At 40.5% G+C, this 15,713-nt stretch overlaps 1 protein-coding gene across 1 annotated transcript in view; it reads right to left on the minus strand.

Annotated features, from left to right (window-relative positions):
* Window positions 1-4,750: 4,750 nt before the first annotated feature.
* Window positions 4,751-15,713, minus strand: part of HAAO (3-hydroxyanthranilate 3,4-dioxygenase) — a 53,703-nt gene continuing 42,740 nt past the window's right edge. The window contains exons 7-10 of the mRNA XM_084623376.1: window positions 12,486-12,631; window positions 11,436-11,504; window positions 9,163-9,245; window positions 4,751-6,906 (exon numbers count right to left, since the gene is read on the minus strand). Of these exons, the coding sequence (XP_084479502.1) occupies window positions 6,828-6,906; window positions 9,163-9,245; window positions 11,436-11,504; window positions 12,486-12,631 (377 nt within the window). The 3' untranslated portion in view covers window positions 4,751-6,827. The remainder of the gene's footprint in view (window positions 6,907-9,162; window positions 9,246-11,435; window positions 11,505-12,485; window positions 12,632-15,713) is intronic.

Consider the following 15,713-nt stretch of genomic DNA (forward strand, 5'->3'; position numbering starts at 1 on the left):
CTGTGTCACACCTTCAGTTTGCTGTTGTAGGTCCATGCTGGTTCATGGCTGCAAGTGATAACTGAAATCTCTGCTCATTTTCTCTTTCCTACGGCTCCAACTGCTAGCAAGCTCTCCTCCTTTCTAGCCCACAGATGCATTGTTGAAAGACAAGGTCAGTACAGCCAGCAGCACTGAAATGAGCACACAAACTGTTTAATCAAACAGGTGTATTCACACTTCGAAGCTATTTGTTTTGAATGATGTAGTTCAGCTTCATAGCTTTGGGAGTAAGCCAACACCTAGGGCTTGGATTCAGTTCAAACCTTTGTTTATGAAGCTTTTATTTTAGACACATTCTATTTCATTTAACACTCACCAACTCCTTCCCAGACTGAATGGTAAGAATGACCTGGGGGAGGGCGATCGAACTCTGAAAACTCAGTTCAGATACTCACCCTGATGTTAAAATAGTGGTGTTCACCCAATAATTGCCCACTGGGTTTTTCCTGTTTGGACTTTCTTCTTCAGTACAGGAAAGGTCACAACAAGTGTAGTCATCCTGTGGTAAACGTACTGCCAGACCAAGAGGTAGACTATCAGTGGTCCTACAGTCCAAAGCAGGACTGTGTTTTGATTACCTCCACTGTGTATTGTGTGCCAAGACACAGATACCGATGGCACTATTATAATTGATGGAACCTCTGCATCTAATGAAATGTATCCATTCTATTGTTTCTTTTGTGTTCTTAACTTTTTATTATGGCAAAGTTACATCTTACATTACTTGTTCAGAATCAAGTTAATAGTCAAAGAATATGGCTAAAAATTCTGATTTGCTGGCTAGTGAGCTATCCTCCTCTGAGTACTTTAGAAAGAGTGACCAAATTTCTAAATACCTGTGCTCTTTTCGGCATTTCTCTTGTGTACGTACTTGACATGGAAGGTTGGTATGGAAGCTGTTCCCTTACAAGAACAGTCTGTATTTTATTCTGTCACAATTCTGTAGGAGAAGGGGGTCCAATTTTTCCACCAATGTGCAATACATAGCTAAGCTGCTAACACTAAGAAAGGAATTAATTTGTCATTCTGTTTAAAATGGTGATCCTTTACTGGAGCATTAAGTAAGCAGGCTGGGCATCTCTAGGAAGCTGACATTTTGTTATCAAATGAATCTCTTTAATATTTTCCGCCCAAAACCATCTAATTCCTGGACACAACTACCACATGTGCAAGTATGTTCCCCTTTCCCCTCAGTGCCTCCAATAGAGCATCTCCCTAGTATCAAAAATATGATGGATCTTAACTGGAGTCAACTGCCATCTGTAAAGGAATTTGGAGCCTTTATTGAGTCTGCATTTCCTGATCAAAATTTATTTCCTACATCACCAGTTCAATTTTTCAATGCACTGCTGTCTTTGGAATTCTTAGTAAAAACAGTGCCAGGTCTATTAACTATAAATGGCTTCAGTTGTTTTTTTGGTGTTTTTTCCCCCTCTTAACCTCTTGAAATTATAAATTGAATCTTCAAGCTTTACATTAGCATCTGCCAAGTTTTAAATTAAGTCTGGCATTACTGGATGTTTCAGATCTGTCCCCAAACTATAAAACCTAAAGTACAAGTAGTGTACAAGTGGAAGTGTATCTACTGGAAGTGAAACGCACAGGCTTTATCTGTTACAAGCTTTATATTTTACACAGTAGGCTTTCTGTCTTTTAAATTATTTTTCCAATCCAGCAATCAAACTAAGATATCTTCTGAATGAATGCATTATTGCTCTTGATGAGAACTATACAATTACAATCATTCTGTACTACTCTGATATACTAAGGATATTCTCAAATTTTTAATTGCAACTCCAAGCCAAGTACTAGCTGTTTCTGAGTAATGGTGGTAATACTTTACATTAATATCATCTTTCTGTAAGCAGGGGCAGAAACATGGGGGAATGGTGCTCCCACACTTTTGACCTCACATGCACTATACATTTGGGGTCACACTGCATGGTGGACAGAATTTTATTCAGAAATGCACCAGGGTCCACCGCAGTATGGGTGGAGTACCTGCACTTGCAAAATCAGGGCTACCCGCTCAGTTGGTCACAGAGTGGGGAACAGAACCAAGATCTCCTGAGTCCTGACTCTCAGCCTTTTGCTGTAACCAAAGTACAACACTGCTTCCCCAAACCAGTAAAACCATTCCAAAAATCCTACCCTGCTACTTTGTGCCCCACCCACAAGTTGCCTCAATGGTCAGGTACATGCACTTTTGACTAACTGTTAGAAAACAAAGAGAACATCAAACCCTTCAAGTTCACACTTTTGAAATCAGTTTGTGTGATATGCTATTTGATATAACTTATTATTGAATATAGATTACATGGCTTCTGGTTTTTTTCTTCACAGTATAGGTAGCATTTTGAAGTATGGTTTTTTACCCAAATGACTAAGTTTAAATGCAGAAACTAAGACTATTAAAGGTCATGGGATTGTAGTTAATGTTGACCAATACCAAGTCAAAAGACAAACTCTCACAGGGCCTCCTTCTAGAGATAATAAACCCAGAACTAGGGAGCTCTGAGGAAGGATATGAGATCAACAGTGCATTGACTTACTTTGTTATTTCAGTGCTTGATCCTGCAAAGGTGCTGAGCATTCCGTGAAGTGCTACATGTCCTCAACTCACATGGATGACAATGGAAGTTGAGGGTGCTTAGCACCTAGCAGGCTCAAGCACAATATGTTGAATCCTTTTCTAACCTATTTCCTTTTTCTAACTTTGCTGAGTCAGGTCTCCATCAAAAACTCAACAAAATCAGTGGGAGCCCTGCTGTTGACTTCTGTGGGTTTTGGATTGTCCCTTCAGACTTGCTGAATGTCTTTGATTGGCTAGCCCAGTTTGTACTTCCACTAGCTAGCTTGTTTGCACCCTGTCTTTGCAGCCCTGCCTTTGTTTCTAATATACAGTATGAAATTTAATTCGCCCTTTAGTTACTCATTTTAAGTCAATTCATCTTATGCATCAGCTCTGTTTTACTTCGAGTCCGACCAGCTCTTATTTTGAAGGTTGTGCTGTTAAGGAATAGTTCCATCACTATTTGTGTCTTCAGTTAGAAATAAACCATGACTGACAATCTTAACAACTGGAACTAATTTGAATTTGTTCCTTCAAATGGAGTCTAGGTTGGTAGCCACAAAAAACCCTGAAAAATCCATGTAGGAAGTATAAGCTTTCATGAACACATGACATTTTGTAGGAACCTCTTAAAATGCATAGATAACTCAATTTATCTCTCTCTTTATTTGAATGTGAAGTTTGTTTTCTATGCATCTGTTCCATAAAGTGAGTGTGGGTGGTGGGGAGCTGAAAGCACTGTACAATGAGCATTTTAAACTATAAAATGGGAGGCTACTTCTTCCACTGTGCAACATTTAGGCCATGTCTACTCTCCCACTTATGTCAGTATAACTTATGTCGCTCAGCGGTGTGAAAAAACACCACCCCAAGCAACATAAGTTACACCGACATAAGCACCAGTGTGGACAGTGCTATGTCTTCCGACAGGCTTCTTCTGCCAACATATCTGCCGCCACTCATTGGGGGTGGTTTAGTTATGTCAATGGGAGAGCTCTCACCCGTTGGCATAGAGCGGCTACACGAGAGATCTTACAGCTGTGCAGCTGCATCAGTACAGCTGTGCTGCTATAAGCTCTCTAGTGTAGACATAACCTCAGAGTAAGATCTATTTACCACGTGTGAGTAAACTTACCACTCTTAGTGTGTAGGAGGACAAAGGTTCTGCTACAGGGCAGATTTTCTGAACGCTGAGCTGACTGGTCTGATATCCTACTTCTGGTAGGGCCTGGAACCTGACACTTCAGAACTATTCAGGGATAGTCAATTATTTTTTGTCAAGGTCCAAATTTCTTGGTCAAGGTATAGTCAAGGTCCAGACTCCAGAGAAGAAAATTAAAAAAATGATGATAATAAGTAGTAAATAAAAAGGTTTTGGGGCCCATTCAAAGGCATCTGGCAGTCCAGATTTGGCCCAAGGTCCGCCTATTGACTACCCCTGCTTCAGAGGAAGCAGTAAAATTCACCCTTGCTTGTATTGTTGTTCAAGGAGGAGGAATTCCTTCCTGATCCTTTACAAGCGATCAGTTTATGCACTGAAACATGAGGTTTGGTTACTCTTAAACCAGTCATAGCTCAAGTAAAAATGTTCTTAATGATAAAATTATCCAGTGTTTTTTAAAATCAGGCTCCACTATTTATCAGTGAATTCTACATGTTGCATAGAGAATGATTTCTTTTTATTGGTTAAAACTGTACTGCACTTTAATTTCACTGGGCCAAACATATGCTTCTCCCACTGAAAATTTTCTCACTATGCCTGTTCCAATAGACTGGAAAACATTGGTGAGTACTTGTGACTTCCTTATTGTGCTGGGGATTACTCCTTTTTATCGCAGTGGTTGCTTAGTGGGACCAGGCTGTTTGTTATGATCAGATGCCGACGTTCAGCAGAATCTTGCCAATCAGCACTCTTTCCAATTGTCCCCACATTTTAACATGTTTAGTACCACAGTGATGCCATGAGCACTTATATAATTACGACTTAATTGGACAAATGGTATAAATGGCATAACTCCACAGATTTCAATGAAGTTATGCTAATTTGCATCAGTGGAGGATCTGGCTCCATTGTTGTTATAAAAGAAGACAAAAGTATATAAGGAAGTTATTTCTAAATACTATAATGAAAACAATTTAAAACATTACAATATCTAAGAAGGTACATACAGGGTTTAATCTTTCTCCCAGGCTTGAGCAGGCTCAAGCATACATTATTGATTATCTTTCTTTTTCTTGTTGTTTGATCACTCAAGCCCTGATCCTGCCAGGTGATGAGCACCCTCTGCCCCTGCTGACTTCAATACTCAACACCTTATGGGTCAGACCCTAATCCTAGTCCTGCTTGAAGATGGTGCCAAAACTCCCATTGACCTCAGTAGGAGCAGGAGTGTCCCTTACTCACTGAGGAGATAGTGCCGCTTAACCATGTGAATAACTTTAGTCACATGAGTAGTTCCTGTGAATTTAATGGGAATTATTCATATGGTTAAAGTTACTCACATGTGCAAGCACAGCAGGACTGGACCCTAATTAGCCAAATTCAGTTATTCACAATGGGTCTCACAGTTGTGAGTGGGAATTAAGTTCTGTTGTACTCTCCAATGGAAAAGCTTCTAGAGTGAGCATTCCATAAGAGTTAAGGATTAAAGTCATTCCATCTGACATCTTCTCCCCAAAGGAATGAATAATAGCATAAAAGAGATATGACAGCTCAGTTTAATAAGCCCTGTAGGTGGTAGGCAGAAATACTGAAAATCTATAGGCAGGAACAGTCTGTTTTTAATTTACATTATTAGTATAATTGGAAATATTCAAGCTACAGTAATTTTAGACTTTCACAAACATACAAATGTTAAGATTTTGTAACACCACCTTTCTAACTAACTTGTTTTTCAATGTTTCAGTAGTAAAAGGATCCAATATGCAGGCCCATGTAAAATCTTTGAGACCCCAGAGGAAACCAGTGAAAACCACTTGTCATGCCAGATATTTCCAAAGTAAAAATCAAGTGGGGACTAGCAGGGGGTATCCCTTTCAGGTTTTCGAAGGAATAGCTGGTCACCTTAAAATGAGGTTTTGGCATTTGGAGAACTACAACCAGACCTATCTGTGTGCTTTAGAGTCATATTGCCACAATATCAGTTGATATACATACAATACTGTATGTTGTATGAAGTATTACGTGATATGCATGATATGTTCCCTACCAGATTTTCATAGGCTCAGGTCAAGCTGTACTGTTATCTTTTTGATCTCTTTTAATTTACTTGAAAACATAAACACTGAGGGTCAGCTACAACTGCAGTCTCTGAAGGGGTGTTAGGGGAGTACAAGGACCAGCCCCTTCTTATGCTGCAAAATGGCAAGTAGGGACTGGGTGATGGCCCCATTTCCACCCCACTGCAGTTGTCTGTACAGGACTGTGTATGTGACAGCTGCATATCTCACACATGCACCCCTGAGCTCACAAAATGAATGTAACTTAAAGGTATGGTCTCGCTCTAAATCCTTTAATGTAGTCACATTGGGCCACACCTATGGGTCCCAGTGGGGAACCATTACTCACATGAGTCGTCCCACTGAAGTCCTTCAGCTACTAGAAGAGACTCCTATTTGGAAAGGTCTTTAATTTGCTGTAATTGGGATTCACAGATTCATAGGTTCCAAGGCCAGAAGGGACCACTGTGATCTAGTCTGAGCTCCTGTATAACACAGGCCATAGAACTTCCCCCAGATAATTCCTAGCACAAATCTTTTAGAAAAACGTCCAGTCTTAATTTAAAAATTGCCAGTGATGAAGAATCCATCACAACCCTGGGTACATGTTCCAGTGGTTCATTACTCTCACTGTTAACAATGTACACCTTATATCCAGGATGAATTTGTCTAGCTTCAGCTTTCAAGATCAAGTATATAAATCTGTATATTTGGCTGCATTACTTAAATCAGTTTCACATTTCTTTTGGAATAATGAGTATTCTGCGTTTTAACCAAATAGCTCATAGTTGTCAGTTTATCGTGCAGTATATCGTATGCAAGCTTTATGTTTAATTGGATCTATTGCTTGAAACCAAAATTTAATTGTAACCTTTTTATTAGACATGTAATTCAGTTTACAGTTGTTTACTGTAGCCCTGTCAGCACCATCTTTAAAATGATCTATGTGGGATAAAGTTTTTGATCACCAGTGTTTAGTTTACATTCCCAGAAATTAGGCATAGGGTCTTTTGTGTATTGGGTCTTGAGCAATGTAAAGAGCAATGCATCCTTCCTCTCTCTTCCAGTGGTACCTTCAAAAATATGAAGAGAGAGAGATTATATAATGTAAATATTAATGTATTTGTAATGTAGGGGAAAATAATGGGGTCTAGTTCTGATCACACTTATACTGGTCTCATGCTGGTATAATACCATCAACTTCAATGGAGTTTCTCTTCACAGACACTGATATAAGAGAGGTCAGAAGTGAGTTTAGGAAGCCAGACACAAATTAAACAAGATGAAATATTCAAGTAGAGAAAGGACTACATTCTGCTTTGTTACATGGGGGTAGCAGCAGAGTAACTCCACTGAGCACTGAATTTAGTTCAAAAAGTCCAGATCTGAACCAGGATTTCAAACACCTAAAAGTTCAGGAATGTTTGCAGTTGGTATTGCGGTTTAGGGCCATCTCTCTTACTCATATACTTACTTATTTAATGTCTATTACAGTATTGACCAGAGGCCACAGTCAGGATCATGGCCCCGTTGTGCTAAATGCAGTCCATATGTATAGTAGGAGAACCCCTGCCCCAGAGAGATTACATTTAAAGGTCCCAATCCGATATGATCTGCCTGGGTGGACCTTTTCGACCAGGCTTAATCCCACTGACTTCAATTGGATTCTACATGGACCCACTCTCATTGATCAGATTGCAGGATTAGGGGCTAATTTAAGACAGGTGGGTTCAAAAACTGTAGGAGGGTACAGTAGAGGGAGGAGTGAGTGAGTGAGTGTAAGAATCACATGTTTATAGAGAATAATTTGGAGACAGCACTGTATTGTCAGGACAAAATTAAAAGCTGTCACTTTAGATTTTGCTCTGCTATAATAGACAAATAAAATGAGGCCAACAACAGTCATGGAAAACAGCATGTTATAGGGTCAAATCAAAATGATTTCAAATCTAGAACAAGCCTGAGTTTGTAAAGAGATGAAATCGAGGATCTATTAACACTTTTATACCTCACATTTTTATAAATCTAAGTACTTATAGTTACTATTAAAAAAATCTGCATGGCACTAAAATATTTTGTAAGTTACAATATAAAGACAATAGAACAAGATCATACACTACTGGGAAAATATTTAATCAAATAGACGGCATATGCCAAAGGGTAACAATATTCGATGTAGCACTTGTTATAAAACAAGGTAAAGGGGGCATGGGGCCCTCTGGCAGAGTATTTAGTGAAATACTTAGATGTAACTTCTTATAGTGTTTTGGGTGGAAGTGGCCAGTGTGTTAATAGAATTATAGATTTTTGTCTTAACTGTTGACATTGAACATGATTTTTGTGTGTGTATACTTTGCTGTTATCTATCACAATGATTCTGTATTAAATCCTATTTAAAATGTATTGAAAAGATGACTAAGCTCACTAGATAAGTGGCCTGACTTTATAGTACTGTGCACAGTTAGATGGTTTCAAGTCTTCAGACAAGGTTTTTAGTGTTATAGGATGTTAATATAGTAATCCAATATCAGAAAGATTTTTCTTGAGCTAGTGTTCCTCCATAGGAAAGAAAAAACGTCATCACTATCATCTTCCTGTACCCAGCTGTACCTACCAATGTGCATGCATTATCCTTTATTTTTTGAGGATGGGTGCTTTCTCTGCTGGGGTGCCTGTGTCACTTTTCACAAGAGTTGGCTGGAAAATGACATTCTTCCAACTAAAATATTTTCCATTCTCCACTGGAAAACTTCTCACCAACTCTCCTTTGCAAACATCTTGTCTGTCAGCAGCCTACTTAGGGATGGCCATGCCATGATCCCATTTCCTCATGAGGATAATGCACATGGGAGAAAGCTGTGTTCCTGAACTGGCATCTAGATAGTTGGTGTTCATATACACCAGTTAGATCAGGTATCATGCTCAGGAAGTCACCTTCTGAAGGATATGGGCTCTGGCTCCCCACCACTTTACCTGTACTCATGGTCTTTTCTGTATCCTGGTTTTTCCAATGCTTTTAGTGAGAGCTATTTTCTCTCCCTGACTCCTCAAGAGAGGTTCTAGACTGATCTGTCAGCACCACCACATTTCCTCCTCAATGCCCCTTTGTTTGAGTAATATTGCCTATGCAGATACCGTATTCATTGGGGCTATATTCTGATGTGCCAGTTGACACATACCCTAGTATGTAGTGAATGAGTCTATTTGCTAGAAGTTTTGTGCAGCTGCCTTGCTCAAATAGGCATGCTCACTCGTCTCCTGTGTATCCCAGTACGGAATTGGGACTTTTGTTGCCAAAACCATGCATAGAACCATTGTTCTGCACTCACCTAGACAGGGCAGGGATGAGCAGGCTGTCACCAGCAGCTAGACTCAGTGTTTTACCATCCATAGTAACAACAGATGTGCCTTCCTGAAAGACAAGAACAAGTAGTTGGCTTTTAATTCTTTGTGTGCTGTCACTGGCAGAAAGAAAAAGGAACCACTTAGTAAGAAGTAAAGCCTACGAGGAAAATCTAACATTTCCACAGAAATAAAGCTTGAAAATGGCTCTGTTCTACATGGCCTTTGTTAAAACTTTAGCAGATCTTCCCTGCCTGACAGTTAGCAGCAATAAAAACAAGGCTTCACACTTCATAGTCCCTCAGGTTCCCCATGGCTGATTCATTGCAGCTAACCTAACAGCCCACTGATCAATATGCCTCCCTGAAAATCACAGGGCTGGACTCCTGGAGTATTTTTCAAGTTTCTTTTTTAGATTCCTCAAATCCCTTTTGAGATTTGAAAAGCAGTTCACAAGTCAATGGAGAGCTGACAAAAATTACTGATAGGACCCCATTGAAACTGAAATGGACTCATCACTATCCTGTCAGACAGCAGTACTTTGAGACGTTAGATTCTTGCCAGCATTAACAGGGTCTTGCCTGCTATATCATTTAGCAGCAGTACAAACAAGTTCTCTTTGAGGTTTTTTTTTGTTTGAAACTAGCATTTGATGGTCAGTGTCATAAATATAAAGGGCAGGGTAAACCCCTTTGAAATCCCTCCTGGCCAGGGGAAAGCTCCTCTCACCTGTAAAGGGTTAAGAAGCTAAAGGTAACCTCGTTGGCACCTGACCAAAATGACCAATGAGGAGACAAGATACTTTCAAAAGCTGGGAGGAGGGAGAGAAACAAAGGGTCTGTGTGTCTGTCTATATGCTGGTTTCTGCTGGGGATAGACCAGGAATGGAGTCTTAGAACTTTTAGTAAGTAATCTAGCTAGGTATGTGTTAGATTATGATTTCTTTAAATGGCTGAGAAAAGAATTGTGCTGAATAGAATAACTATTTCTGTCTGTGTATCTTTTTTGTAACTTAAGGTTTTGCCTAGAGGGGTTCTCTATGTTTTTGAATCTAATTACCCTGTAAGATATCTACCATCCTGATTTTACAGGGGGGATTTCTTTATTTCTATTTACTTCTATTTTTATTAAAAGTCTTCTTGTAAGAAAACTGAATGCTTTTTCATTGTTCTCAGATCCAAGGGTTTGGGTCTGTGGTGACCTATGCAAATTGGTGAGGATTTTTAGCAAACCTTCCCCAGGAAGTGAGGTGCAAGGTTTGGGAGGATTGTTCATTGTTCTTAAGATCCAAGGGTCTGGGTCTGTAGTCACCTAGGCAAACTGGTGAGGCTTTTTACCAAACCTTGTCCAGGAAGTGGGGTGCAAGGTTTTGGGAAGTATTTTGTGGGGAAAGACGCGTCCAAACAGCTCTTCCCCAGTAACCAGTATTAGTTTGGTGGTGGTAGTGGCCAATCCAAGGACAACAGGTGGAATATTTTGTACCTTGGGGAAGTTTTGACCTAAGATGGTAAAGATAAGCTTAGGAGGTTTTTCATGCAGGTCCCCACATCTGTACCCTAGAGTTCAGAGTGGGGGAGGAACCTTGACAGTCAGTCTCTGCGAATTTAAACAGAATAGGAACTAGTGGGACTGTCTGGCAGCCTGCTGTGTAAATGGGAACTTTTTCTTCTGTTCTCTTTTCTGCTGGGCTGCAAATCTTCTCTGCTTTGTTTTTGTGATCCTTTAGGTTAGTTTCTGTCCCAGGATCCCTGCTCTTAAGGGCTGCTGAGCCATAGAATAGGTGCCTCTACTATTTCACTTTCAAGTAGACAAACTGTTACACAACCATGCAAATCTACTTCAGAGTCCTACCTGATTCCTCCATGGGAAGGTCAGCAGACTGTGTGTATAACTAGGTCAGGTGCTCTGTAGGGCCAGGGGAGGGACAGCAGAGGAAAGATTCCTGCAGTCCATGGTATGTCCTCCGTGGATCTGGGGGAGGGACGCTGGCAGGAATCTAACCCCATCCAGGATGTGGTGAGGGATGGTAGTGACCCCTGATCATTCCGTGGGAGAGGAGGAAGAAGGGTTACTTTTCAAGCACTGATGAATGACTGATGGTTTGAAATGGACTCACAGGTGGTTCCTGGGCTAGGGAGTCTTCTTAGAGAAGGAATACAAAATTTCTTTTTCTTGCCCATGGCTAGGAAGTTTTCTCACAGAGTGATCTGTTCCAGATCTAAATACAAACCCAGACTTAGTCCGTAAGCATGTCACTTACCAGCTGCCATATCCAGATATCGGCATTCGTTTTGCTTCCTTCACTTACTCCTTGTCCATAAACTACAGCCTAAAACATAAAATGGGGAAAAAGTCGTGGATTTTATCCAGAGACTGAAGTATATGTGACTCTTCCTACAGTATGTAAAACATTTTATTTTTAGGGGAAGTGTTTTTAGAATGCGAGATTATTTTACCTACACTGTTGGAATTCACATTACATTTGCTAATCTCTTAAAGATACCTACTGATAAAAGGAGAACTGATCACACCTGCCACTCCTTATGCTCCTCCATATTCTCACTTATCTGTTTCTTTTGCCTCCTCCCTCTCTCAGCTTTGCTTCTTTATTCTTGCCACCTCCTACTCTTGGAACAAACACCCTCTCTCCCTGCACCATGGGGCATGATCCAAAGCCTGTTGAAATCAATAGGATTTTTCCCATTGACTTCAAAGGGCTGGAAATCAGGCTCTGTGTGTCCTCCTTTTCCTCCTTCAAAGCCTTATTATTCCTGCTGTCTGCATTGATCTCTCTGACAGCATTTCCATGCCGTCTGTCACTGGAACTGTCTCATATCTCTGAGTGTGATTCTAAGTTCTCCAGGGAAGACATGTTACTTTCTACATGCTTTGTAAAGGACTGTGTATGTTGAATAGCCACCAGATGCTAACAACTTTACTTTTATGTGGGACTGATTTTGAACTGGTGATCTAGACATGAAAGGCTCTTCCACTGCTGATCCCCTGGATCAACCAGTCCCCTATCCTCCCCTATTTTATGATTTAAGAGAGAAATCACACGATTAACAAATCAAAGTTGGCCTTGGTGCCAAGAATGTTATCTGAAATGAAGGGGGTATAATGAACAATTTTAATAGCATTTTTCAACTTATTAATTTTATGTAAGAAAAATGTGGGAGCGGTTATCAAAACAGACATGGAAATGGTTGCCTAATTCTCAGTGATGGCTAATGGGAGTTGGGTACCTGACTGCCATTTGAGCCTTTGAACATTTTCCCATGTCTCTTGAAAAAAATAAAAGCTTCTACACCTCTGTCTCAAAATTGTCTCCAAACATGGTCAAGGATTTCTTCTGATTTATTTCTCCATGATGATCATTTAGCCAGATTTGGAAGGGAAATGGATCCATGACTCCAGTGGCATTTAGTGGGAAAGGGGTGTCTTTCAGGAGATCATCTGCAACCAAAGCAAAATGTTAATAGTAGTGAAGCTCTCTTCCACTTGCTCTTTACTGATAGTTCTAGATGCCTAAGCCAGTTGTAAACACAGATGTCGGCTAATGAGGACGCCAATGACAAGCAACGTGTGCTGTTATAGAATCTTAATTTTGTATCTGATGTTATGTATATATGCATGTTTCTGTGCACTAATGGAATGGCACTTTCCATAATAGGGCTGGTGAATTATGTTTCCCATATGCTTTAGACTGATAACAAGACCAAGCACGTAGGCCTTATCCAAATCAGGGCTCGTAGTCTTCTTTCAATCTCTTTTCAAAAGTGGTTTGCATGAACACATAACACAGTTAGGGTATTGCAGTTATATTCAGAAATTATGCTATAGATATACAAGGGTGCAAAGCTTTTGGCACATTTTCTGCTAGCAGGTTATTCATGCCCTTTCCACACTGGTCCCTAAAACAGGTAAAATCATGCAGCTAGGCTGATTCTCATCTCTATGACTTCAATATGACCTCTGTGTAAATAAGGCCTGTTTTTCACATATTCAGCAACAGAATTCTCTTCATTTCCTCTCCACCATGTGTTCTGAGGCATTATGAAGGTTGCGTTGACCAGAGTGAAACAAATCAATTTTACAGTCTTAAATTTAATAAAGAATCTTTCTCATGATGTTCATGCAGTTATGGTTGGAATTAATTTCCAGTAATTCTCCTTCATAACTGGTTTATTTTAAAATAGCTAGAGGGCTGAATGCAGCTTCAGTTTTGCTAATGAGGTTCAAGGTTTGTGTCTTGAGTTGCTGTTATTTGAAATTAACTTCAATCATCCAAAATTATTGGAGGGCTGGAAAAAAACCCTGCTGTATAGCGAGACTTAAAAAGTTCAAACTGTTTATGTTATCAAAAAAAGATTGGACTTGATCATGATGTAGAAGTACTTTCATGGGGACACAATAGCAAGTAATAAAAGGCTCTTTAATCTAGCAGAGAAAGGCATAACAAGAACCTGTGACTGGAAGTTAAAGATGGACACATTCAAGTTAGACATTAGGCACAAATTTTTAACAGAGAAGGTGAATAAACATTGGTACAAACTACCAAGGGAGTTGGTGGATTCTCCATCTCTTGATGTCTTCAGATCAAGACTGTCTGCCTTTCTAGAAGATGTGCTTTAGTCAAACACAAGTTACTGGGCTACATACAGGGGTAACTGGGTGAAATTCAATGGCCTATGTATTGCAGAATGTCAGACTAGATGATCTAATTGTTTCTTCTGCTCTTAAAAATCTATGACTCCATCAACCCCCAGTGAAGTGCAGAGATAATGCAGTTATCTCAGGTTATGTCTACACTGGCAATTGAATGACAATGGCACTCTCCTGCTGACAAAGCTAACCCCACTGTTTGGGGGTGGAAGATTTTTGTTGGCAGGAGACAAAGAGCGGCTACACTGCATGCTTTAGGCTATGTCTACACTACACCGCTTTTGTGTCATTACAGCCGTGCCTCTAAGGCTAGGTCTACACTGGCAATTGAATTGACAAAACTTTTGTCTTTCAGAGGTGTTAACTCTCGCCCTGCCCCGTCCCCGGAAGACAAAAGTTTTGCCGGCGACAAGTGCCAATGTGAGCAGCACTTTATTGGCAGGAGCTGCTAGGTAGAATGTTCTGAGATGGGGTGGAAAATGCCTCTGGGATGTTTTTTCAAGTAATAATCCCACGTAAGTAGACACAGAAAAAAAAGCCGCCCACTATTTCACAGACATTTCCCATAGTCACAGTCCTTTGTAGCAGGATGCAATTTATTGCCATGCATGTTTGCATTAATGCAGCCCCAATGGTCGACTTCCCCACTCCAAACTGATTCGCGACCAGCTGGTAGCAGTCTGGAATTGCTAGCTTCCACCCAGCGATTGCCACATGCTTCTCTATCGAGAGGGCAGCTCTCATTCTGGTGTCCTTGCACCGCAGGTCTGGGGCCAGCTCAGTACACAGTTCCAGGAAGGTGGCTTTACGCATCCAAAAGTTCTGTAGCCACTGCTCTTCATTCCACACCTACACGATGATGAGATCCCGCCATTCAGTGCTGGTTTCTCTAGCACAAAAGCGACGGTCTATCCTATGCAGCTGCTCTGTGAATGTCAAAAGCAATGTAAAGTTGCTGCTATCCATATCATGCAGAATGTCGGGTGCCTGTGAGTCTTCTTCTGTCAGTAATTTCACGATTAACTGCACTGCCATGCACAATGTCCTCATGACACTTAACAGAGCATAGGAGAGCAGTGCGGGATCCATCCCATCTCACAAAGATGCCAGGGTGCACAGCAGAAAATGGCCGTTGTAAAAATGCCATGAAAGAAAGCTGGAAGCCCATGGAGTTCTGGGACACAAAGCAATGCAACACGGGACATTTAGTCAGATCCCAAGATGTGTCACGACCCGCTCCGCCTTCCCACAACCCCTAGCGACAGATGGTGTCGCCCTGCACTGTGGGATATGTACCCACAGTGCATTGCTCACATTGTCGATGACGGGGCCCCCAGTGTGGATGTCATCTGTCGCCAGAGGGGGCTAGTGTGAACAAGCTTTTCTGATTTTATTAAGTCAACTTTTGGATGTCGATATAAGTGTAGTTGACAAAACTTGGTAGTGTAGACAAAGCCTGAGTCCCAGTACAGATAATGTGAGTTTTAGAAATGCAGTTTCATTCTGTTGACTATATGATGTTCTCCTTCCTCTTTTCTAGAAATTACAAACCTCACTGAATGTGTTATCACACCATGGTATCCTGAATGTAAATTGCCACCATTTTTTCCCAGAAGGTCAGTGCATGAAATGTAATGCACTGTGTTAAAGAAGCTATCACAGTTTAATGGCTCATGATATGCACAACATATTTGCAGCCATAGTCGTCCTCAAGAAAATTTGGACAAGGTAAAACCCCTTTCAGCAGCTTTTGATCTAGAAACATCCTCTTCTGCCACATAAATTAAAATCTCTATTATATCAATGCATGTTAAAATAAACAGGTTAACAAAGCTCCATTTATAAGCAAACCATTTATTTTTGTAATGCTTCT

This window comes from Lepidochelys olivacea (genome assembly GCF_965140295.1).
Source record: "Lepidochelys olivacea isolate rLepOli2 genome assembly, chromosome: 3".
NCBI classification, from domain to species: domain Eukaryota; kingdom Metazoa; phylum Chordata; order Testudines; family Cheloniidae; genus Lepidochelys; species Lepidochelys olivacea.